The 24,262-nt window shown below is 45.7% G+C and overlaps 2 protein-coding genes across 5 annotated transcripts; one reads left to right on the top strand and one right to left on the bottom strand.

Annotated features, from left to right (window-relative positions):
- Window positions 1-1,624: 1,624 nt before the first annotated feature.
- On the bottom strand, window positions 1,625-12,768 carry gnsb (glucosamine (N-acetyl)-6-sulfatase (Sanfilippo disease IIID), b). 2 transcript variants are annotated; one of them, XM_018754693.2, is made up of 14 exons: window positions 12,476-12,768; window positions 11,556-11,615; window positions 10,834-11,037; window positions 9,654-9,719; window positions 9,019-9,117; window positions 7,978-8,148; window positions 6,985-7,067; window positions 6,025-6,143; window positions 4,918-5,021; window positions 4,079-4,180; window positions 3,568-3,678; window positions 3,115-3,222; window positions 2,331-2,497; window positions 1,625-2,136 (listed from the first exon to the last, which is right to left on the bottom strand). In XM_018754693.2, the coding sequence occupies exons 1-13, from the start codon at window positions 12,752-12,754 to the stop codon at window positions 2,345-2,347; spliced, it is 1,659 nt and encodes a 552-aa protein (XP_018610209.2). In that variant the 5' UTR covers window positions 12,755-12,768; the 3' UTR covers window positions 1,625-2,136; window positions 2,331-2,344. The 2 variants fall into 2 exon arrangements, with proteins under 2 accessions (XP_018610209.2, XP_018610217.2); XM_018754701.2 differs by having other exon boundaries at window positions 12,270-12,555.
- A 426-nt stretch (window positions 12,769-13,194) lies between these two features.
- polm (polymerase (DNA directed), mu) lies at window positions 13,195-20,512 on the top strand. 3 transcript variants are annotated; one of them, XR_003797766.1, is made up of 12 exons: window positions 13,195-13,699; window positions 14,013-14,193; window positions 14,461-14,559; window positions 14,787-14,957; window positions 15,076-15,147; window positions 15,248-15,368; window positions 15,779-15,911; window positions 16,655-16,757; window positions 16,871-17,137; window positions 17,935-18,015; window positions 18,185-18,393; window positions 19,003-19,037. XR_003797766.1 is itself a non-coding variant. In XM_029252944.1 (12 exons), the coding sequence occupies exons 1-11, from the start codon at window positions 13,524-13,526 to the stop codon at window positions 19,455-19,457; spliced, it is 1,491 nt and encodes a 496-aa protein (XP_029108777.1). In that variant the 5' UTR covers window positions 13,195-13,523; the 3' UTR covers window positions 19,458-19,473; window positions 19,716-20,512. The 3 variants fall into 3 exon arrangements, 2 of the variants coding, with proteins under 2 accessions (XP_029108777.1, XP_029108778.1); XM_029252944.1 differs by lacking the exons at window positions 18,185-18,393; window positions 19,003-19,037 and adding exons at window positions 19,371-19,473; window positions 19,716-20,512; XM_029252945.1 differs by lacking the exon at window positions 18,185-18,393 and having other exon boundaries at window positions 19,003-19,029.
- The last annotated feature ends 3,750 nt before the right edge of the window (window positions 20,513-24,262 follow it).

The following is a 24,262-nucleotide window of genomic DNA, read 5'->3' on the forward strand; positions in this document are numbered from 1 at the left end:
ATCAGCCCACACACCTTATTCACCACGGTGACTTACACTGCTAGATACACTACTTGCACTGGGTCACTCATCCATACATCAGTGGAACACACACACTCTCTCTCTCTCTCTCTGTCACTCACACACTATGGGTGACCCTGAACAGCATGTCTTTGGAGTGTGGGAGGAAACCAGAGCACCCAGAGGAAAGCATGCAGACACGGGAAGAACATGCAAACTCCACACAGACTGAGTGGGAATTGAACCCACATCCTCTTGCACCACCCAGGTGCTGTGAGACAGTACCGCTACTCGCTGTGCCACCCATGAAAACGCTGGGCTGTATAAATGGGTAAATAACTGTAAGTCACTTTAGAGAAAAGCATCAGCTCAAAGAATAAACACAACTCCTCCAAAGTGACTTAAAATGTTAAGCTTCATATAATTATTTACCCATTTATGCAGCTGTGTAATTTTACTCTTCCCTTTTTTACAGGAGGTTAGATTTAAACCTATGACCTTTGGGTCCAAAGACAGCTACTCTGACCACTGCACTACCAGCTGCCCCATACATCACAAAAATAGATACCTGCCAGGCTATTAAAAAACCAGAGTTGTTAGGTTCTGCAGCTTGTGTGTGTGTGTGTGTCTCACCATTCAGGTGAAGGTTTTCCTTAGTGGATCATAAGGAGTTCATACACAGGTCACCTTGACAGATTCCCCCGATACTCAGTCTTAGATGTGTAGTTAGGGGCCCTTTTTTGTACAGTAACATGGATTATAAGGGTTGTAGCCACTGTGACCAAATACAGTGGAAGGAAGACTTTTTTTTTTTGAGGGGGCGCGGTGGCGCAGTGGGTTGGACCGGGTCCTGCTCTTCAGCGGGTCTGCGGTTCGAGTCCTGCTTGGGGTGCCTTGTGATGGACTGGCGTCCCGTCCTGGGTGTGTCCCCTCCCCCTCCGGCCTTACGCCCTGTGTTACCGGGTAGGCTCCGGTTTCCCGTGACCCCGTATGGGACAAGCGGTTCTGAAAATGTGTGTGTGAAGACTTTTTTTAAAATTAAGAGTTGTGTGGAACACAGGAGGCAGTGGGATGACATCAGGGGCCAGAGCAGCTTGAACTGGAACTGTCTCCATCGGTGTTTTCTCACCATCTCTGAAAAACACACTGCGAACAGGAACGTGTGTGTGGGGGGGAAATCTGTCACCAACATATAACAAGTGTATTTTCTATATTAAAACACCACCAAGCTTTGTGAAGAAGGTATGCAAAGCAGTTACATTTGAAATTATGGAAGGTTTGGAAACAATTCCTGAGACTAACACAGGTTTACCTTATTAATGTACCAGTTTAGCACCAGGAGCTTGAAGCAAAAGAACAGAATTGTAGAAATTAATCCAACCAAAGCTCATCTCTCACTTCGGGAAACGCTCGATGCATTTGTCTTCATTTCAGCAACTCACATCAAGTCATACTTGTTTTATAGTCACCATTCAGTTCACGGCAACTGCTCACCTCCAGGATGATGCATCTGCAAGGCTCATAACTGTCCTGCGATGTCTCATTGAGTTAGTCACTGTTGTAGCTTGTCTCAATGTCCAGATGTCAAGGTAATCAATTATGAACACTGCGCTCTACTGGTAATTTCATCACTTGTGTTTTATTGATTTGTCAGAATGCAGAAATATCCATATTGTACAAAGACTTAAAATATGCTTCAGTACAAAAACACCACAGCAACAGCATATCATTTAATGGCTGCAGTTACTGGTTTGGGACAAGCATTTTTCCCTTATGCCTCACTGGCCTCTTTCATTGTCTCATTTTTAAAAACAAAGCACATCAAGTAAACAAGACATTTTGTGTGTCCACTTCACAGTTCAGGAGCATTTCCAGCACTTAATTCTTAAAAACGAGTGCATGTGCTGCCAGTCGAAACAGACACCCTTGACTTCACACACAGAGGCTGGTCGCTCTGCCACAGCTGTTCGACATTAATATGTCGAAATCAGTCAGATGGGTTAACTGAAGTGTCGAGTGACAGGAACACACACCGATGTCAAAGTGGACAGCTGGACTGACACCAATCAAGATCTGCTTTCACATTCAAAAGGAATGAGCCGACACGTCCTTCGACTGGACGTAAAAGTGCTTCACCTGAAAGAGAAGGAACAATAGTGAATAAACACTTGTTACGCTGAAACTCTGAAGACAGATTTCGCTACAGTGCCTCAAGCGGCTTCTCCGTTAAAACTCCGAACGCAGCTTTTCGTTCCTGTTCTTGACCTTTTAAACTAAGGCTTCCTGCAGGTAGTTGTACACTTTTAGGACATGGTCACGGTCCTGCATACCCAGTAGTGATTAACTAGTACTTTGTGTCCCTGCAGGACCTTCCAACACAGGACTGTAGTCTGATTAGCCGCTGGTTCATGGTCTGCAAGAGGACAGGATCCACCTTCTTCACAATGTTCTCCAGCTGATGGGGGTCAGCAGTCAAGTTGTAGACCTCCACAAAGGACTGACAGGACAAAAGTAGGCAGGAAAAATATAACTGCACTGGAATCTTCTTGTGCAAATGTCATCTATAAAATATTACATAAATACTGTGTTAATGCATTAATACATGTTGCTTTGGCAAACAGCATCTGTTAAATGTAAATAAATGTTCCCAATTTAATCTTATTTACATAAACATTACTGATGCAGAACCAGTTAAAGTTATGCATTCATCTTTAAATACCTAAAACCAATCTGAATTTATATTTATGTAGCAGATGCTTTCCTCTAAAGTGACTTCCAATGAACTCTAGTGTTTTCAGCCCACACACACACACACACACACACACACACACACACACACACACACACACCATGTGGGAACCTGAACAGCATGTCTTTGGACTGTGGGAGGAAACCCACAGACATGGGTAGAACATGCAAACGCCACAGACTGAGCGGGGATCGAACCCACATCCTCTTGCACCACCCAGGTGCCGTGAGACAGCAGTGGTACTCGCTGCATCACCGTGAATGTAGAATTAAGGAAGTAATTTTTAAGTGAAACCATTTACGCAAACATGGCTGCACTTTTTTTCTGGAGCACATCTATCCCTCGGTGCCGAGAGCAGAACTTACCTCAGTGTCTGCAAACTCACAGTACTGCAGATTGTACCCTGTCAGCGTGCGCACGCAGGCGTATGTGTTGTTGAAGGCATCTTCACACACACAGTTGGGAAAGCATTGCTGAGGACACACAGCGTGCAGCAAATGCAGTCGGACGTTAAAGCAAGACAACGGGGAGCACTCAGAAGCAGATCTCTAAATTCACTCGCTACTGTACGGACACCATTAATCTAGATGAAAATGTTTTGGCAATAAAGGCCAATTTACCAATAAACCAATTACTGTGATTTGAAATTTGCAACAAACATTGGGAACACACTGACTGAAATTAAGAGCTGGTAACATTTGATCGACAAAGTTGCCTTAGAATAAAAAATTCCCAGCAACATTCTCTGAAAATGAACATTTGGATACTTTGATGAAAGTAGACTGTATAAATGTGCTTAAGCTTGACCCAGAACTCACAGATACCCCTGGACCCATCTTGGGGCAATCGGGGTTGGAGTTAGTGCAGCCCTCCCCAGTGTACTCCACTAAGAAGTAGGGGCGAGACGTGCCGTTGCGCAAAGAGGGGGCCTGAGAATAAAGAATGAAGGGGTCATGATTAGCCACAGGCCACAAAACCATCAAGAGATCAGTCATTATACCCCAACCCAACTGCTACGCTCCTCCACCTCTGCTTGCTTGGTGGTCCCACACACAAGAGGTCCAAAAAGCACCCAGGTTTATGGGTTCTGGCTCTAATGTGCTGGAATGAGCTCCCCCTCACTCAGAATTGCTGAATCCTTTGCAACAGTCAAGAAGGGTCTCAAAACTCACCTCTTTCAGACTCATTTCTACCCTGATCTCTTGCCCTCATCAACAGGGAACTGCACCTCTTATCTCCTGCCTCATCTCTTACAATTACTTGTTAAGTCCCTTTTCTATATGCTGCCACTCCTTTGTCAATGTCAACATTACCTGTTGGAACACTTACCATCTGGGGAAGGAAGCTCTGCCCATCCATGTTCACCTGGGACATGTTGACCCCAGCAATGTCCAGGAAAGTGGGGCCCAGGTCAATGTTCAGCACGGGAGCCTCAGACATGAAAGATCTGTTTTAACCGTTACTTGTCAAAGGGCATAGGGAAAAATCTGCATATTTGATTTCAAAGCGGGGGGTGCGGTGGGGCAGTGGGTTGGACCGGGTCCTGCTCTCTGGTGGGTCTGGGGTTCAAATCCTGCTTGGGGTGCCTTGCGATGGACTGGTGTCCCATCCTGGGTGCAAAACTGCACTATTAAAATTTTTCTACACTTTCTCTTCCAGGAACAAGCCAGTCATTTCCGTATCACTTCAAGTGGATGGAATTATTTGTCAGGTGCTAAACCTTGGTGGCACAGCAGTGCAATGTGTGGCACTGCCACCTCACAGCATCTGGACTGTTTGGGTGTGGGTTTGAACCCAGCTCAGTCTGGGTGGAGGGTGCATATCCTCTCCGTATCAGTTTCCTCCGGGTGTTCTGGTTTCCTCACAGTCCAAACACATGCAATTCAGGCAATGTGGCAATGCTAAATTGCTCATGATGTGCGAATGGGTAAGTGTGTGGCCAGTTTACTCCTAGCTCTTATGACCAGTGACTCCTAGAAAGGCTTTGGACTGCCATGACCCTGACCAGAATAAGTGGTTAATGGAAGTCAGTGAGCACTAAAATCTTTAAAACCATTTAAAACAAACAGTGGCAAGTGTTTCAGATTTTTCTTTTTTTTTTAAATCCATCTGATATGGTGGATGGAGGCTATTTGAAAATGCAGCTGTACCATCCAGATGATAGTCACCTGCAAGGTCTGGTTGGGCTTGATGCCAGGCCCCCGCACCATGAGCGGCACTCTGATGTCAAACTCATACAGCTGCCGCTTGTCGATGGGCAGGGAGAACTGACCTGCAGCAAGAGAGAGGTACCATTTCCAGTGTATAATATTTTCATCTCAACGCATCTCTAGGAAGGGGGGGGGGGGGGGGGGAAGCAGAACAAAAAGAAATGCTTTACGAAGACAAAAATGAAACTGATGCATTTATCATAAATGGAAAAAAATTCAAGTGCATAGCTTTACTATGCTGCATATCTTTACATAGAACTACGTGTGGATGGTGCAAGAAATGAAACGAGGTTGTGTACGCGATCACCATTTATTAGGCGACAAATCACAGCACTCCACAGATTCAATGGAATCATACATGGCAAGAATAGGGTGATGAGAAGTACGATATGTGGTTGCTGCATCGCAAGCCATCCAAATTTCTTATGAAGATCACGTCGATGCATGAGCTGCTGAGCGTTGTAGGTGCCGTTGTCGAGGCGAGCCTCAAACCAAACGTACCTCGGACTAAATTTAGGTTTTCCTGCCAGCGCGATACGTGTCTGTCTGATAGCGTGGCTCTCTAACCACGAGCTGAGGTGCTGACGTCAATGCTCTGACATGTGGTTCGAATGTGGCGACACCTAACGCAACGCACGGCAACTCCATCACAAGCCAAATGTGGCAACGTTGCAAAAATGTCAGCTAGCTCAGGCTGAACTGGCAGAGGTTGTTCACATCTCATTTGATGTGATGTTCCTTCCTCTGTCCAACGGTATATGCACCGTCTCTGTGTCTTCATCTGAGAGCAGTAGTGGCGAGAGGGGATTGCATTTTTACGTGACGGTCAATTCCCAAGTTAAGCCCCCCCACCTAGCGAGGAAAAGACAATTCTACATCAAAAACGGACCAAGCCAGAGGAAAGAGCAAAGCCCCAAAAATGGCATCAAGCATTGACCATTCTTGTTTTGTTGCTCCACTGTTATGTCTGGATATTTCTACTCAGAGGTCTGTACCACAGAGCACTGTGCTGCCTGCACTCAGCACCACTGAACGTGACAGAAAGAGGAAAAGAACTACACGCACCAGTGTGGTATCCGTGATCGGAGGTGAAGAAGATGTATGTGTTGTTCAGCTCTTTCACATCTTCCAGCTTCTTCACCAGCCTCTCCACCAGGTCATCCACTGACAGCAATGCCTGCCACCTGCCGGACACGGAAGGGGACCATAGTCACAAATCAACGAGTCCGACAGCACCAGCGTTCCGCTCAGCATTTCAGCAGCTCATCCCAGAAGGGAGCACGAGTGGCTGAAAACACACTAACCTGAAAGGTGTTAATTCTTTAGAGGGGCTCTGATGTGTCCCTCAGCAAAGCGCTCAACTTGAACAGCTCCAGCAAAAACACTCAGCTCTACAAGCGGAGCTAACTATATATGGGCAGTTCCTAGGTTATGAATGTCCGACTTGCGTACAACCTGTAGTTACGAGCTACCCCGTAAGGCCCATTATATGAGAGTTATACAATGGTTTGTAATAAACATATGCTACTTTGCGATGCACATAACATTGTTAGATGCTTTGCTGAGATGTACGTCGCTTTGGACAAAAAAAAAAAGTCTGCTAAATGAATAAATGTATCTGGAAGTGTTTCTAATTTTTTATGCATAGAAAGGTACACCATATGACAAACATTTGACGAACTGACGTTAGATACAAAGTTGGAACCGTTAGGTAGACTTAGAACAGAACTTGTTCGTAATCCAGGGACTGCCTGTAAACTGTTGCACAAAAGGGTTGACTAAGCAACATTAAACTATACATTATTGGATTTATTTATTTTTACACTCACTTTCAGAGTTATGCCTGTTACACTTTTACCCACACAATAAAACACCCAGATCAGTACTAACACGGCAAGGTCCAAGCACTTTGTTCAAGGACACAATGCAAGTTTGTCCTCTCCAATATGGACCTTACAGTGCTACTATAATCTCATCAAGCTCCACTGTCCCCAAAGCCTTATCTGACAAGGCCTTTATCAGGACCTTTTGCGAAACGCGTTGTCCAGGAACTCGATGGAGCTGTTGGCCATCGGGTTGACAGGTTGCCGCAGGAGCCAGTGCTTGTCCTGGAAACCAGAGACAGAACAAGGGATTCAAAGCTCCAAGTCTTGGGGTTTTTGAAATCATTACATTTACTCATTTAGCAGATGCTTTGCTCCAAAGTGATGTACATCTCATAGAAAATACAATTTGTGCATTACATCAGACAAATAAGTACTATGATCTGCCCAACCAGAGAACTTTTTAATGTCAGTAGACTGGCTCCTTGGATGGATGTGCAATACATATTAAAAACTTGCATATAATTTATTCTTTTTAAGCGTTTTTTCCTTCTGCTATTTTCTGAGGGTTGCCACATAAAATTTCATTGTATACAACGACAAGTATTTTAATCTCTCCTTATAAATGTATGATTGAGACCTCCCCCCTCTCACTCATAACTGCTGAATCACTCAACATTCAAGGGTCTCAAAACACCTTTCAGAGCCACTTCTCCCTTAATCACCTACGTGCCCCATAAATGTGTACTATAATCTATTTTATTAAAAAAGATGTTTATGGTGCTACTTGCATAATGTATACTGGTTTATATGGTGATGTGTGAAATTGTATCTGCATCCAGATTGCTCCTTGCATTGGTGTAATGTGCTTTTGTATTGTTCTCAGATTTTCTTCACTTTTGAGGAAAGCACGTGCTAAATCAAATGTCAACGTGTTACAGCTGCTGACTGGTAGTAACAGCACTGGTGCAGCTTGTGTGCGGTTACACTCCTATCCTATAGGTGGCGCAACAGGTTTCAAAAACAAAATGCTGAGATAACCACTTCACTGCTACCCTCGGCAGCATAAACTTCCTTCCGTACCGAAGACGGAATAGGAACAACTGTCAGGATCCAGCCAAATAACAGGTTTTGGATTTAGCTCTCTTTTACCTGAGAGAACCAAAGGGCTAAATTTCCATAGCCTTCTACCTACCTTTCCTCCAGGTTTGTTGAAGCTCCCATCACGGGGAGCTTTCACATTGCTGAAGGAGTTCTGGTATTGTGGGGCTGCAACATAGGGTGAGTGAGGGGCAGGTGGAGCCAACATAATGAAGAACGGTCGCTGCGGGCTTCTCTCGTCCAAGAACTGGATTGACCTATTGACCTAGAAACAAAAAAGTTTCTCATTAATTTTAAAACCACACAAGCATTTTAAATCTGCCTGGTCAGGAGAATCTGGGCAGAATGGCCAGTGCAGACACAAGCGCTGCTGAGTAGTCCTTTCTGCAGAGTCCAGGCCTTGAATAGCTCACTTATAAAAACTGCCCCCTCTTGCAACAGTTTGATGAGACAGCAGCATGTTCAGTACAGCTATAGCAATTGCATGAAGATAAAGACAAAATCCATAAAGTACACTTCTGACTGTGGAGCTGATGAACCACACAGGCTATAAGGGATTTGGTTTACTGTAACTGTACAGAAAAACCATAGCCCAGGCCCAAAATATCCATACCACAATTCTTCTACTGCAGAAAGAAGCAGATTCTGTACAGCAGGTTTTAACCTTGAATGCACAGGTATAATGCGGTGATTCGTTTTTGGACTGAAGTACTTGAGGAACTCATACTTGTTTCCGAGTCACCGATAAACTGTCGTAAACGCACTGCCACATAAGCCAAACAAGTCTATCTGATCTAATTAAGTGCTGGAGGGTAGCACGGGACAAAAGCGCAATGCCGTGAACGTCAGGCCCCTACAGCGTACGGTATAAGACATGTTTTAATCGCTCGGCTGTGAGCGTTAAATCAGCTTTCCCACGCATCTAAAAAGCCATGGCAAATGGAGAGCTTTTAAAAAAGGTTTATATCTGAATTAAGGCATAAATGAGCTCCCTGAACATCCTAGGCAATGCTAAACTAAAATTTAGTTTTTGCTAAACTAACATATACTTCATACAACAAATACATCAGTTACGTTATTTCTCCGTGTAGCAATTGCAATACACCGCACCCTCAGCAGGCAGAGCAACACTTACAATGAGGTCCGTGAGGTAATCCTTATCATAGCTATCGCCATGTTTCTCTTCTTTGCCGTTCACAGACAGAGTGTAGTTGTAATACTGCGAGTTCCCCACCTGCAAACATGACAAAACTACCCATGAATTCTTGAAGGAAAACATTAAATAAATTTTATTTAGCTGATGCCTTTCTCCAAAAGGACTTCCAATATACTCTATTTAGTGTTATCAGCCTACACACATTATTCACCAAGGTTACTTACACTGCTAGATACACTATTTACAATGGGTCACTCATCCATACATCAGTGGAACACACTCACTGTCTCACACACACACACACACACACGTTAAAAACTACCTTTACTGTGCTTGCCTTTAACAGAATTATTGTATTACTTTGGGGGGGGGAGCCACAGGAAAAAAACGACAACAGCATCAAGTACGTTAAAGACTTCTATATGTACCATATCTTACGAAGTGTAAGACTAGTTGCTGCACTATTTCAAATGGATGAACCACTAAATCCAGTGAAGACCTGAACCTCTGAGTCATGAAAACAGGTTGCCACACACGTTGAAGCATGCGTAATGTGGCCATCAGTTACAAAAGAGTGTGTGCTTAGCGTGAATTCGGAGTTAGGATGGACTAACCAATGCATGCCACTGGTCCCAGCCTGGGGGGACACGGCTCACCCCCCCAGACCCCTTCGTGCCGTACTGGGGAGAAAGGAGAAGATCACTGGAAGTTCATGACAGAATAAACAGCAGATCAAGTAGTTTAATTAAAGTGCTGACAACAAAAACTAGGTAGCTATGAATTTAACATTGCAGAAAATTTGCTCTACATTCTTTTGATCCAAGTACAACACTTGTTAGTTAAAAAGAACAGTCAAATTTTTGAATTGCTATGGTAACTGGACACCAAATTATTATTGCCCCCACATCATATGAAGGTAATCTGTTCCTGAAAAACTCTTTGGACGGTGAATTTTGGTAAACTGAAGATAATTACTATTAGTTTTAAAGGTAAACTTTTATGTGGGCCCGAGCCTTAAAAGTGACTCCCATTTATGGTAAAATGTCACCACATCCCAATTAAATGGGGGGGAGGGAAATATGATACTTATTGTAAAACTAACACAATGCACTTTACAGTACTTTAATTTCCTTACACTATAATACCACATAGATGTTTTCCAGTGCTCATTCAGCTCTTTTGTAGCTATTAAGCACTGTACACTTAACTGCCCACAGGAGAGAAAGGGGAAATAAAAAAAAAAAAAAAAAAACTTTCATGCTCGATTTTTATGTATTAACCCACCTTTGAATGGGGGGGGAGAATCAATGGGAAAAATGCAAATTAATTTGCACACATCAAAACAGTGCTGCTGAGTCGGAAGCAATTACTGGAGTCGGCTCTGACTAAAACGTACAAGTCGACCCCCCCCAAAAAAACAGTGGCAATATCAGTTTAGGCCAAAATTTGCCGGCTAAGTCAACCCCCAAAATAACGTGCGATTTTTGGCCTCGGCTAGGCCTGCAGACTCGTACGCTTACGATTTGGGCCTAGGCTAGGCAGCAGAAATCAACAAATAGTACCATTTCATATAAATGTCATTTTACTTACTGTATCCTGTTATAAGAAAGGATACTGTAATATTTTACTATACGATTAGTAACTGTGCTGTGGAGCCGGAGCGTCAGAAGCAATTATTTGGTTACTGGAGTCGGAGGTTTTGCGTACAGACCTCATAGCCTTGCACCGAACGACGGGACAGCACACCGACGACAAGAAAAACAGCACAGGGGATTCGTGCACTTGGACGCACACCTGATTAAGGTATTTTCCCGCGTAGAAGGTTTGGTACAGCTGCTTGTTGAGGTAAACGGGGAAGGCCGAGGCCTCGGGGCCCCGCTGCCAGGCCGGACTGCTGCAGTTGCCACTCAGCGAGTTGTTGCGCACCTCGTGGTTGTGGGGGTACTTCCCCGTCAGGATACTGCTGCGGCTCGGGCAGCACAGGGGGGTCACTGCGAACTGACAGATGCGAAGACGTCCTGAGGGACGGAACTAGCGGGAGGGTCCGAAGATACAGATCACTTTTTGGAACTCTAAAATTAAGGAGTTAATTTCAAGGAAATGCATACACTGCAAGTCAAACATATACAAAGGGGGGGACACACAGCAGTACTAGTACTAAACATTGCTTTCATTTTTATATTTTGTAAAAGGGCCTATAATGTAAGAGGTGTCCAAGTGGTAAATAAGGACAGATGTAGAGAGGTAGAACAAGTAGCAGCTGGAGCAAGTATTGTTGAACCTTTCAGCGATGATGCAGAAGACAATTGGGGAGAGGAAAGGCAGGTGAGGTGGGAATGAATCCATCAATAAAAGACTCGTGGAAAAAAGAAGCAGTGAAACACACGATGGTGGGAAGTAGCATTAAACACACATTTAGTGTTCTCTGTGTTCTACAGGATGATCCTCTCTCTCTCTCTCTCTCTCTCTCTCTCTCTCTCTCACACACACACACACACACACACACACATACTCACAGCGTTAGAGAAGTAAACTCCTACATCACCGATGAGGGCTTTTGCCTTCTTTATTGGCGTCTAAGACAGAGAGCAAAAATTCAATTTCTTAGAAATTATCAAACAAAACACATAAGTCTGACAGACTTAACGTTTTGTTCAGGGTTTTTCTCGGAGGTATTTTTACATATTTATAATTTGTTTGCCGTTGCGTTGGCGTTTTTCTCGGTCACTAACAACGCCGGTAACCAACCTGCTGCTGCTCGGGAACGCGAATACAGTGTTAATTATTAACACTAATTTACTCGTGTACTTTAGGTTGTTTTTAACCAGTGAACAGGCTGAAGACGGAGGGTCCATTACGAAGTTAAAAAAAAAAATACATATTATAAATAAAAAACTGAAAAGAGGAAGTAACTTTGGAGGGTCCACTACTACGTGTGTGTGCTTTGTGTGAAGAGCGTGTGTCACCGCCCCACTGCTTTATTCCCTCACAAAACACCAGTGCAAACGGTGTGTGGAAGGAAACGTTTCGCCAGCTCCCTCTCCACCTACTGCAACTTGCAAGGTGAAAACTTTGGGCCGCGCGTGACAGCGCACGAGCCCCACAGGTGACCGCGCGAACGAGCGACCTGTCCTGTCGCGATATCTCAGAAACGACTCAACACGGACGCCGGCGTTCGTTGTAGAAGCGACTTGTTAAGCGACTTCTGGGCGCGTTCGGCGCGACCCTACCGTTCCTCCGAGAACCACGTCCTGGTCGTCGGTGAGGATGAGCACAATGTTGCTGGGCTTCTTGGCGCGCGCTCGGCTCCACTGGGCGCAGGTAGGCAGCGCGAGCAGCAGCACGAGCAGCAGCACGAGCAGCTGCGCCGCACAGCGCCACGCGCCTCCGCTCGGCCTCGCGCTCGCTCGCGGCCCGGCCATCGGCTGACACGTACCGTAGCGCGAGCTGAATTGGCTGCGCTGCGCGATGAAAAGACGGCAAAAGTCACGACGAGCACTAAAGGGGAGGTCTGACTAGTTCGAGGAAGTGTGAAATACTTGTTGTGAGGGTCATATGACTTTTTTTGCCCACCCCCTCGAAAGAAGGACTTTAACCGTCCTGCACAAACTAGTAGTAACACTTGTGAGGTGAAAAAAAAAACACGCCTGAGAGTTAACAAAGTGTCCACATGTGTAATAAGATAAGTGCAAGTAATTAGCGCTTCTTCTTTCATTGCTTGTATTTTCTGTAAGAATATACAATTACATTGTACACATACTTAAATTATTGAAAAACACTGCATATATTTCAATTACTTCCCTCGACGTAAACACTCGATTAATTTCACTCGCCCTTTTGCACTAATTTCGTGTTGTATAATTTATTACCGCTTTCTAACTAAGAAGTTACAAAAGCGTGCTGGTGTTCTGGCCAATCACAATCGCGCTGCTGTGTCCACACCCAACCAATCAGCAGCCTTCCAGGTGCCCTCCATTTTTTTCGCCCAATAATGGAAAGAAGGACTGGACGTTTGATCCTTCTTCAAAACTATCGCTTTCGTTTCCCTTTTAGAGTAGTTGGGGACGGGATACATCATTTAGCCCCGAAATGAAACCAGTACGCTGTCTGTAATACCCTGTGTAATACTATATTGATAAGTCTTCTTGCACAATCGATCCAGATCATGTAGTCGAAGAGCAGCGGAAGGTGTTTCCGTACCAGTTTTTGGGGCATTTCACGCATTTAATGCGATACTATTGATCACCGAACTACTACGACACTTCTCAGAGGGACTTATAGGAACACGTCGTGTACAACTCGGGCTGCACGCGGCGGCTTCGGGCACTTCAGACAGGCGCTCGTGTCCCCTCCGCGAGCTAGCGACGTAGGAGACGCGCGTGCGCCCCTCCTCCCCAGCAGCTGTCGTGTGCGCGCGACGCCGAGCAGTCCGCATGCTGTGTATGTTGTATGTTGTATGTAGGCGCCCGGAGTAAAAGCCCCTCATGATTCCCGCGAAACGCAGAAAGCTGGGAGCCCCCGCTGCTGGCCCCGTGGCTGACGTCATCAGGTTCCCGCACGTGGCCGTTTTCCTGCTGGAAAAGAGAATGGGGGCCAGTCGTAGAGCTTTCCTCACCGGACTCGCCAGGAGCAAAGGATTCCGCTTAGAGGACTCTTACAGGTATTTGGGACACGTCTTTGGAAAGATCACAGTTGACCAAGTGCAGTGTGGTGCAGCAGGTGGACTCACTGCTCTACTGGGGTATGTACTGTATTATAGGCTGGGCGCCTATTAACCCGCAGGCTCGTGACATCAACGCTTCTAACGGACCGAGAGACGCCTCCCCTGTTGTCACTGGGTTTAGGACGTGTCGTGTTATCCTGGTGTGTTTTTGATGTGCAGAACCGTTGGTGGTAGGGTTACGTTTCCGTTTCATCATAATCATCATTGTCGTCTTCTCCTTCTGGACACGTGGTCCCCCTGCGCGAGCCAGTCCGGCCGTTACGCACGTCGTGTCGGAGAAGAACTCCGGGGACGAGGTGCAGGCCTGGCTGGAGACCCAGACTCCCGCAGGAGACGCCGACAGATCAGTCCACCTGCTCAATATGACCTGGTTCACAGAGAGCATGGCAGCAGGACATCCGGTGAAGATCGAGAGCAGACATCGGCTGCAGGTAACGGAGGGAGGAGCCGTGAAGTGCCCGGGATTCGGATGTGCGCCACTCATTCGATTCACATCTTTGTGCTTCGATGCCGCTGATGCTTAGTGAATCTTCCTGCTGTCTTGAACGGCACAGAATGAATGAGCTTGGACTGTCTCTCAGAATGGTGGCGAACATCTTCAGGTCCATCTCTGCTTGGCGTTGTGAACGCTGCGTGAAGGTATGACTTGCAGCGATCGGTTATGCTGAATTGCACGAAATGTGACTGGAATTCCTCAGGTAAAGGCAAAGTCCGGTCCGAGTGCAGTTACGAACACGATGGGTGCCTACGCGTGTCAGAGGAAGACGCCATTGGAGCATCACAACGCCGTCCTCACTGTAAGTGTTCGCATTTCTGGCGATGCCCAGCTAACATTTCTCACGCCAAAGTGTGTCCTTACGCACAGGGCTGTTAGTTTCGCCGTGTAATTGTTGTCCAAACGTGTCGTATTCTTCAGAACACGCGTAGATGAGCTGCTGGGTCTTCTGAACTGTCACTGAGATACTGCAGACAAAGTTCTTACGTAGAGTGGATCCTGACATCGCGTCTCGGCCTCTTTGCTCAGGATGCTCTACTGCTGCTGGCGGAAAACGCGGATTTCTGCACGAACGAAGGGAGGAGTGTTGCGTTCAAGAGGGCAGCTTCGGTTCTGAAGGCCCTCCCAGGGCCCGTGCGTCGCATGGAGGAGCTCCAGGGCCTCCCATGTCTGGGGGAGCACTGTCAAAGGGTCATCAAGGTGAAGCAGCTCAGAGACCATGGTGACACCCAGCTAATGGCAGCAGATACACACACACACACACACACACACACGTGTTGTTGCTCTTTCCAGAACACCTTTGTTTCTTGTTGTCCAGGAGATCCTGGAGCACGGTGCTTCGAGCGAGGTGGAGATGACACGTCACTCTGAACACTACCAGGCAATGAAGGTTTGTTCCCAGGCTGCACTCTTGCACTCAAGCATCCCTTTTCTACTGACCCTTGTTTCCACACCAGGGTAATTTCACCTCCTGCGCCCATTCCTGTTAGGCACTGACCGGGATTTTTGGTGTTGGGGTGAAAACCGCCGAGCAGTGGCACCGGGCGGGGATTCGCCACCCTGCAGATCTTGTGTCGTCGGAGCACAAGTTGAACCGTGCGCAACGAGCAGGTGCAGTTCTGAGCCGGCGTGACGAGTATCTGAAGGGCAGGGTGGCGCTTTACCTGGAAAGTTCGTCACTGCCTGTAGTTGTGCCTCTTAGCATCCTGCTCTCATTCTCCACACTCTGTGTGTTTGTCAGGCTGGTTGTCTGTGATAAATGTTGACGTTGCCCTCGCCTTGTGGCCGGAGCCTTCTGGAAAACGCCAGCATCGCATTTCACTAAGCTATAGGAAAGGCTTCCGTAAATCTGTTTGTCGCCCACGTTCCAGGTGCAGATGTTTAGCACGGGTCCCGACATTAGAGCAGCTCTTCCATCTTATTGCGCTAAAAATTCAAGTTACGTTATTTGTGTTGGTGTGCTGTGTTTCTGAACCCGCGTTGCACTGTCACCGCCGTCCTGGGTTTGGCCCCCCTTTCAGGTGTGGAATACTACGAGCACCTCCGCGTTCCTGTCACGAAAGCGGAAGCTGACCGCATTGGCGAAATTGTGAAGAGGGCCGTGGACGCCGTGCTCCTGGGGGCGGAGATCACTCTAACTGGCGGCTTCAGGAGGTACGTGTGGCTCAGTGGGGAAAAAAATCCCACTATGAGCTTCAATGGTTTATTTCCAATGAGCACAAAACACTTTAGATGTGAGAATCCCAGTCAAACTTTTTGGTCGTTGGGGTATTTTCCTTACGTTTGGCCCGTTTCAGTCGCTATTTATTTATCAGACACTTTTCTGCAAAGTGACTTCCAATGAACTCTATGTAGTGTTATCAGCCCACACACCTTATTCACTGCGGTGACTTACACTGCTACATACACTACTTACACTGGGTCACTCATCCATACATCAGTGGAACACACATATGCTCTCTGTGTCTTTGGACTGCGGGTGGAAACCAGAGCAACCAGAGGAAACCCACACAGACACAGGGAGAACATGCAAACTCAAAACGGACTGAGTGGGGATCGAACCCACGTCCTCTCGCAGCAGCGCTACTCGCTGTGCCACCCCCTGTGTCTATGGAGAAATCTCCCAACATCCCACCTACTTTTACTGCCTGAATTGTGGTTCTGTGGGGAAGGAGATGGGATGGCAGTTGCAGTAAGTAGACAGGTTTGAAACCCCTGGGTAGATCCTGCTGCTGCACCAGTTGTGCAAAGGGGTGAGAACTATTGGGCGCTTCTCAGCATCAGTTTATTAATAACGTAACAACGCCCACAGTTCACTGCCCTGTAACCATCACCTGACTTTGCTGTTGACGCAGCCAGAACTATCCAGTGCACCTGATCTCGCTTTGCAACCGCAGGGGGAAGCAGACTGGTCATGATGTGGACTTCCTCATCACGCACCCAGATGAGGGCCGGGAGGAGGGGCTGCTGCCCAAAGTCGTGAGCTGGCTGGAGGCTCGGGTAAGGGGGTTGGGGGGGGGGGTACAACATGTTGCAATTTTAAAAAAAAAAAAAAAAAAGGGGGGGGGGGGGGGGTGATGCTATGTAGACTTAATGTGTGTTGCCCCCACAAGGACTTGTTGCTTTACCAGAAGACCAATAAGAACTCCTATTTGGAAGCTAAAGAATGGCCAGCCCGTCCTCCAAGCAATATGGACCGTTTCGAGAGGTGCTTCTCCATCTTCAAGCTGCAGCGTCCGTGGGCTGCTCTCGAGGAGCCCCCCCAGAGCGGGGAGCGAGGAGCGGCCGAGACCCCCGGCTGGAAAGCCGTGAGGGTCGACCTTGTTGTCACGCCTGTTAGCCAGTTTGCGTTCGCCCTGCTTGGCTGGACCGGATCTCAGGTACCGTAGTACCTTAAGTGCCCCATCGTTACGCTTTTTCTTCGCCCCCCATTTCTGCCGCTGCTGATCTTCGCGCCGGGTGCTTCTAACATGACATGGTAATTGACAGCATGACCTTCGAGCTGCTTCTGTGCTTCCTGACACCCTTGCGGTTTCCTTTGCAACCCCAGGTTCGCTTTATGTAGAGATGTGTGTGCGCCTTAAATACGACTGTCGGCCGAAAGGGCTTTTACATTTACACGTATTAATTTATCAGACACTTTTCTCCAAAGTGACGAACAGCTCATAGGAAATACAATGTGTTTGTTATATTAGCAGGAAGAGACACTTAGATGCAGACGTGTGATTCTTAAGTGCAGTTTCTTTCTTTCTTTCCACCGTTTGAACCAGCGTTCATCACACGAGTATCTATCTACATGAAACTTTATCTGAATGTCGATGATTCCTGGTCATTATCCTAGTAATTTTTTTTGAGATATATAGGGGCATGATGACTTTTAAGACACTTTTTAAATGCTGATGGAGATTCAGCAGTTCTGAGTGAGAGGGGGAAGTCGTTCCACCACAACGGGGCATGAACCAAGAACCTCTGCGCTTTAAAGCAGACTAACTAGAGCCGGTGTTGTACTTAACGCTTCTTTTTTCCCTTTCAACATTATCGCAACCGCTGTTCACGTGTGGTTCTGTAACGTGTATGTGTGCCTTACAATATTTGGTTTGAGAAATACTTTGGAACCTCTACTAGATAAGTTTGACAGGTGGTGGGGAGGAAAGTCATCGTTCTTCTGTGTTTGCAGCTCTTTGAACGGGACTTGCGCAGGTGGGCAGGACAGAAGGGCATGTCGCTGAGCAGCCATGCGCTGTATGACTGTGAACAGGTGAGCTGCGGAGCCAGGAAATTGTTCTAGGTGAACACACACACACACACACACACCACTTTTTGCCCCTCCAAAGCCACGAAGCTTCTTGGGCTTGCGTGTTAATACCACTTTAGCAGTTATGTTGTAACGCACCCTGCTGTGTGCCGCACTCGGCGTTCGCCCGCAGGTAAATTCCCAGCAACTGACGCTTATGACATGACAGCATGAGGAAGCCGGTTGCGTTGAGGGCTTGAGAGCAGCACACCTGCACACACTGACAGCAAACCACCAAGCCAGACTTGAAAAGCTGGTCGCTGAAAGGAAGGAACGAGTACCAGACTGAATATTGACCCTGAGAAGAGCTTGACGGCATCATAAGACAGCAGGCTAAACACGGTGTGTGTGTGTGTGTGTGTGTGTGTGTGTGTGTGTGCGGTCACACATTACTCATACTGTAGCTGTCAGTTAAAAGGCTTAATAATTTCCACCAAATGTTTATTTAACAGATTGAGGAGGGGAAATGGAATTGTGTGTTTAAATTACCATCTCATTTAATAATTAATATGAAATCACAATTAATATGCATGTGGTGTTTAATGGGGCGAGTCAACCGTAACACCTGCCCCCCCTTCCCCGGCGCAACTGTTTTATCACGCGATCTAAAATTAAAAAAATAAGACAACCGAAATGACGCTCCTTACCAGGCTGCCGATTAAACTGCTGAAGTTCCAGCATTTCCAGACAGACAAACTGTAAATTGATGCGATCAGCGGTTTTAATTGTTTAAAGAGCAGCAATATTGGTCTTTTACCCAACTGAACTGCTGTGCAGAGGAGCTGGGGGGGCATTTGCAAACTATAAGGAAAGGAATGTGTGTATAGAACTGCTTGAAAGTGTGTGACCTTGTGTCCTTTACTTTTACCCTGAAACGGTTATTTAATGAGAATTAGTGTTTCTCGTGTGACATAATCGGTGTGTAACGACCAATTCCATATGTTGCTTTAGATGAAATCGTGTGTGTAGGAGAAATGCGGAAGCAGTGCAGGTGTAAAAGTGAGTGAAGCCCAAGTGTCACTGGTTAAACAAAGTAGGGGAGTAGAGTCAGGGGTGTAAATGATAACCATTTATTAATTTTACAAGTTTTTTTAAATATTTTATACAAGAATGGCTGTCCCTATAGGGACGCTTTGAAGCAGCACTGTAGCTATGAGTGTATATGGTAAAGTATGTAAACAGCTATAGTAAAAGTAAATGGCAGTAATAAAGGCTTTACAGAGTACGTGTGAAAGACGCATGAAGACACACACAACACACACAGATGGATGCGTTGTTGCCACCGAGAAGCCTTTTCCTTCCTTATGCCTGTGCAACAGAAGCGATACCTGCGTGCCACCTCCGAGGAGGAGATCTTCGCCCATCTGGGTCTCGAGTACATCCCCCCCGGGGAGAGGAATGCCTGACCCCCCACCCCCCCAGGTACTGGGTCCATGCCCCATGGTGTTAATGTTGCAGTAAATAGGGGCAGCTGCTAGCACACGGGTTAGAACTCCTGCCTTTGGGCCCAAAGTTTGTAGGTTCAAATCCCATCTTCAGCTGTTGTACACTTGAGCAAAGTATGTACCTTAAACTGCTAAAGGAGTAAATGTAATGTGTGCCCTGTTTAGAGGCAGAACAGATGAGTTCATTTGTAATGTAAAACCACTTCTTCCCCCCCTCAGGAACCCATTGGAAAGAGCTCTGATACTGATAGAGATGGGAAGCTGGTAGTCGGACTCGGAGCGGTTTGAACACTCTGCTTTTTACCTCCTCGTTTTTGGACAGAAACCCTGCTAGTCCTGTTCTGAATTAAGAGACCACTGCTCTCCACATGTTGGACACTGTCCACTGGCTGGGTTTCAAAGCATAACTCACGGCACGGGTCTCCCAGGGAACGGCCTGCGTGACCGACGTGTGTTGAAAGTTGTTTTTTGCCCAGAGCAAATTGCTCTTTTGTTGGAGCCGCTGTCCTCTCATATGATGGGTGGGAAAAAAACATTTTACCAAACAATTTTAAATGAAGGGGAAGTCGGGTCTTAAAAAGCTCTGCTGAATGAAATTAAGGGTTTTTTTTTTTTTTTAAATTTCACAACTGTATGCGGGAGCTGATGCGGTAAACTGTCCTGCGTTCCTATTCGGGTAGGAACCCTCAGTGTAGTGGACGCTTCTAGAGACACGTTTCCGTAAACAGGGTTTTGTGAAGCTCATCTTGTCAAAGAACCTGGAGCTCTGTGACATGATGTGACACTTTGTATTCAGGCTCGTTCTGGGGGGAAAAACAGCTCTGCTGTACAAATATCAGCATCCGGTTCTGGATCTGCTGACTATGAGCATGACATGACTTCAGTAAAACACGTGATATCTTTTTATGTGTTACTGGTTTCCTCTTTTCGAACACTGGTGTGGTCGTGCCTGTTGAGTTCTATTGGAGAACGGGCAAGTTCTCAGCGTCCAAGTATTCGGTATAAATACGTATTGCACAGTCCACTTCATACTATGTAATTGTTTAATTTTAGAAAAAATGGTTTTTAATTTTAGATTATGAATTTGTTGCAGTTTGGTTATTTATACCATGATTAATACTACCTGACTGATGAGCTTGGAGTTATTTCTTTCAAATGATACGCTTGTTGCATTGCGCACATCAACACATGTAAATATTAGAATTAGTGGATAAAAACTTTTTGAAAAGTATGACTAAAGTATGTGATAAGTTTTACTTTTGGAAAATGAATTGGGGGAACATATGTTAACAGCATTACAGAGTGGCCTCATAGCCATTAAAAGTGTATTTGTACGATATGGTTTTAGCAGGGAGATCCGCGCTGGTAGACAGCTGAGCAGTTCAGGCTGTGGCCTTAGAACCTGAAGGTTGCTGGTTCAAGTCCTAGTTCCTCCTGCTGGCTAGTTATTCATGAGAAAAGCACTGATCCATTTAGTCCACAGCCATAGCTACATATATTTCATAACAGTGTATTGTCACATTGCAAAGTATGATCATTTGGCCTTTGAGGAAGGATTAATAATTTTATTATGGGTAACAGCTGATTTTGACTGGACTTAACACAAATATACAAAATTTAGTATTAAAGGAGCACTGTTACAAGGTGAATTTAATTTAGGTGTTGTGCCAAATTTAGTGAACTTTTGATGCACCTTGATGGTATGTCACCCTGGGCAGGGAATACACACACACACTCTTTCAGAACTGCTTGTCCCATACGGGGTGGCGGAGCCAACACGGCGTAAGGTCAGAGGGGGAGGGGACTCACCCAGGACAGGACGCCAGTTCATCGCAAGGCACCCCAAGCGGGCCTCGAACCCCAGACCCACCGGAGAGCAGTGGGTTGGACTGTGGCAGCATTCAAGACTGACTTACTAACTAGTACTGACTTGCATCTGTCACTGACTGTGCCACTGCACCCAGGCAGGGAATAGTTGACCTTATTAACTGAATATAGCCTTTAAACTACAGGCATAACTTGTTATTCACCGCTACAGTTCTGCAGATGGTCCACTTTAACTAAACCTACTGGTTTTTCTTGTCTCTCAAACATTGGTAAGATTGTCAAAAAGTGACAGATGCAAGTCAGTACTAGTTAGTAAGAGAAATGAGCAGGAAAAAAAGTCAATCAGATGAATGGAGTGGGATAAAATTCAAAACATCTGAGCCATAAAATTTGAATGCTTCTTGATACAGGTGGTCTTGACGTCTTGAAGTTCACTAAATCATTCTATACAGAAAAGTCATTATTATGATTTACTATGACTCATTGCTATAACTCAGAACTCTTTATTGCCAGCATATAGCATAATGGAACTGGTTGTGATTTGGTGACAAATGTGAAATACAACCTTAACAATATACCGGCAGTGAAGGACTGGACAGTAACAATATACAAAAGACAATTGAACAGGGCATTAACAGTATAAAAAATCTGACACGAAACACTAGGGCAGGACAGTGAACAAGATAGGACAATAACTACACAGTTACCATGTGCAAGTAGTAAATCATATACTGGACTGTAGACAAGTGGTGCAGATAACATACAACAGTGCAATTGACAGCAGTGTGAAAAGAGGAGAGCAGTTCAGAAATACAGTTCAAACTCAGACCAAAAATTGAGACATGAACAGAAATTTTTTTTGGGGGGGGAGGTGCCAATAGTTAAATTTTGTTCAGGAGTTGGATGGTGATGGATGTATAGCACCTCCAAGAAAGCACTTTAGGGAAGAGGTGGCTGTTGGGATTAGTGGAGCCCACAGCATTTTTGCGAGCTCTCTTCTTCATCCAGCCAGTGAACAGCTCTTTTCATCTATGAAGCATCTCAAAAAACCATCAGTTCCTACCATTTAAGAGGACTTTGTTTCTACTGCTACTGTCCCATAAAAAGAGACCCAGGAAGCTACTACTGTGTAACCCAAAGGGATTCCAAGGGTCAAACTGCTGCTTTACAAAGGACATGCTCTTTAGTTTATGGCAGGCAGAGGGTGGAGGCCACTCCACAAGTACCAGTGCATTATGAAAGATTATAAAGCTTGAGAAAATGGGAAGAAGAAGAACAGAACGTTCAACAACCAAATGGATGTACTCAATCCCAGGGGCAGTGGATGCTCAGCTCTCGACACTGAGGAGGAAAAAAAAAAAAAAAAAAAAGAGGACAGATGTTTCTGGAGACACTACGTGCTCAACAAGAGTCAACGCCGACTCAATGGCACTGAACAGCAAACGCAATCATTTTGTATTTGGGTCCCTCCTGCCAATGGCTTCTACAGAGGTTCTCCAGCATCCATGTTGAGCTGTTCTTGATGAGCAGAATGAGGAGGTTATCTGCACGCCCACAATAATACAGCAGTCATTGACAGACTTCTGCATCTTCAAAGTGTTGCTCCCTCAAAAGTCTGGTGAAACAATTCAAGGACATTAAGTATAAGTGGAAGCTTGACCTGCCTGGTGGTACTCATTGATCACATCAAGCTGTAGAGCTCTCATGTTCTTTGAAGACCACGCAACCCCACCTGAATCACTGTCATCCACTGGAAGTCATTCCAGTCCTTCACATACAAAGTAAGAGGACATTCTTAAGAAACACTCATCAGGTTCAGTTTTTTCTAAAAATGCTTTTGTTTAGACCACACAAAAAAAATCACCCCAGGTCCAGGGGGATTTGCAGGCTGGTGGAGTTGCTGGTATATGTGAGGGTGTCTGATCAAACCCGACTGCGTGGTAGAGCACATATGCACCTGGTCCGGGTGCTTCCACCAGTGTTCATTTACACAGGGTGTTGCTTCTATACCTACAGCTGTGTGTTACACAGAACTACTTCTATTCCAATAATTGGATGCATGTGCAAAGCAATGAACAAGAGTGGCAGCGCATCTGTTGAACTCTACTGTACTACACTCCTAGAGTGTGTTCGTAGGGGACAAGGTGTTCCTATTGCTTGCTAGGGCTCATGAGATACATGGTGGCTGCGTGTGGTTTCTGTGGTAACGCTACAAACTCCTCAGTATGCGCACCTGTAATCGTGTTCCGCTTGTGCTGAAACACTCCCACGTTCCTCAGAGTAACTCTCATGAGTGTTAATCTGCCTGCCACTTTCAACATCGTATCTTCCGAAAGTTTCTGACTCCATTAAACTCTCAAAATTGAATATTTATTTGATCAGCAGCCTTGTTGGTTTTAACAGAAATGGGTGGAGCTTCTTCCAAATGCCTTCCAGTGCCACCAAAGCTCCTTCCCCATCTTTTTCGGTCTCTTCATTAGAAGGGTTTGAGGAGTGAGCGCAACGCAACATCCTCAAGTTAGCACTGATACGCAGGTCTCTTTCTGACGGAAACCCAATCTTTGATCGTATTTAGGAGGTGCCCTAAGTTAATGATGAAGGCCAGGTGCTGCCACTTAAGAGTCATAAGAAGGTCTGTAAAAGCAGCTGGTCTGAAGCCTGAGGGTGATGCTTTTGGGGAGGATAAGTTAAAAAGGTGGGCTGGAAAGCAGGGCTTTTTTTTCTTTAAAAAAAAAAAAAAAAAAACTAAAAATCAGTTTAGGTTTTGTTGCTTTTTGCCTTGAAGGGCTTTTTTTTGTTTACAATAAAACCTAATTTGTAGAGAAGTCCTGCTGTTCTGTGTCTCAGCTGCACCTCTGCTCCATGACAGGCTGCCCTGAATATAAAGTCAAACAAACATCTCAAAATGTAATAATTTTTAGTAAATTAAAAATGCATAA

Source organism: Scleropages formosus, chromosome 6, assembly GCF_900964775.1.
Source record: "Scleropages formosus chromosome 6, fSclFor1.1, whole genome shotgun sequence".
Lineage (NCBI taxonomy): Eukaryota > Metazoa > Chordata > Actinopteri > Osteoglossiformes > Osteoglossidae > Scleropages > Scleropages formosus.

Coding starts and splice junctions, on each gene's coding strand:
- gnsb (XM_018754693.2), bottom strand. CDS start 12,754: ATGAAAGAAGAAGCGCTAATTACTTGCACTTATCTTATTACACATGTG. Junction 11,038..11,555: donor GAGTTTACTTCTCTAACGCT/GTGAGTATGTGT, acceptor CGCATCTGTCAG/TTCGCAGTGACCCCCCTGTG. Junction 5,022..6,024: donor CGATCACGGATACCACACTG/GTGCGTGTAGTT, acceptor CTCTTGCTGCAG/GTCAGTTCTCCCTGCCCATC.
- polm (XM_029252944.1), top strand. CDS start 13,524: ATGATTCCCGCGAAACGCAGAAAGCTGGGAGCCCCCGCTGCTGGCCCC. Junction 14,560..14,786: donor ATCACAACGCCGTCCTCACT/GTAAGTGTTCGC, acceptor CTCTTTGCTCAG/GATGCTCTACTGCTGCTGGC. Junction 17,138..17,934: donor TTGGCTGGACCGGATCTCAG/GTACCGTAGTAC, acceptor CTGTGTTTGCAG/CTCTTTGAACGGGACTTGCG.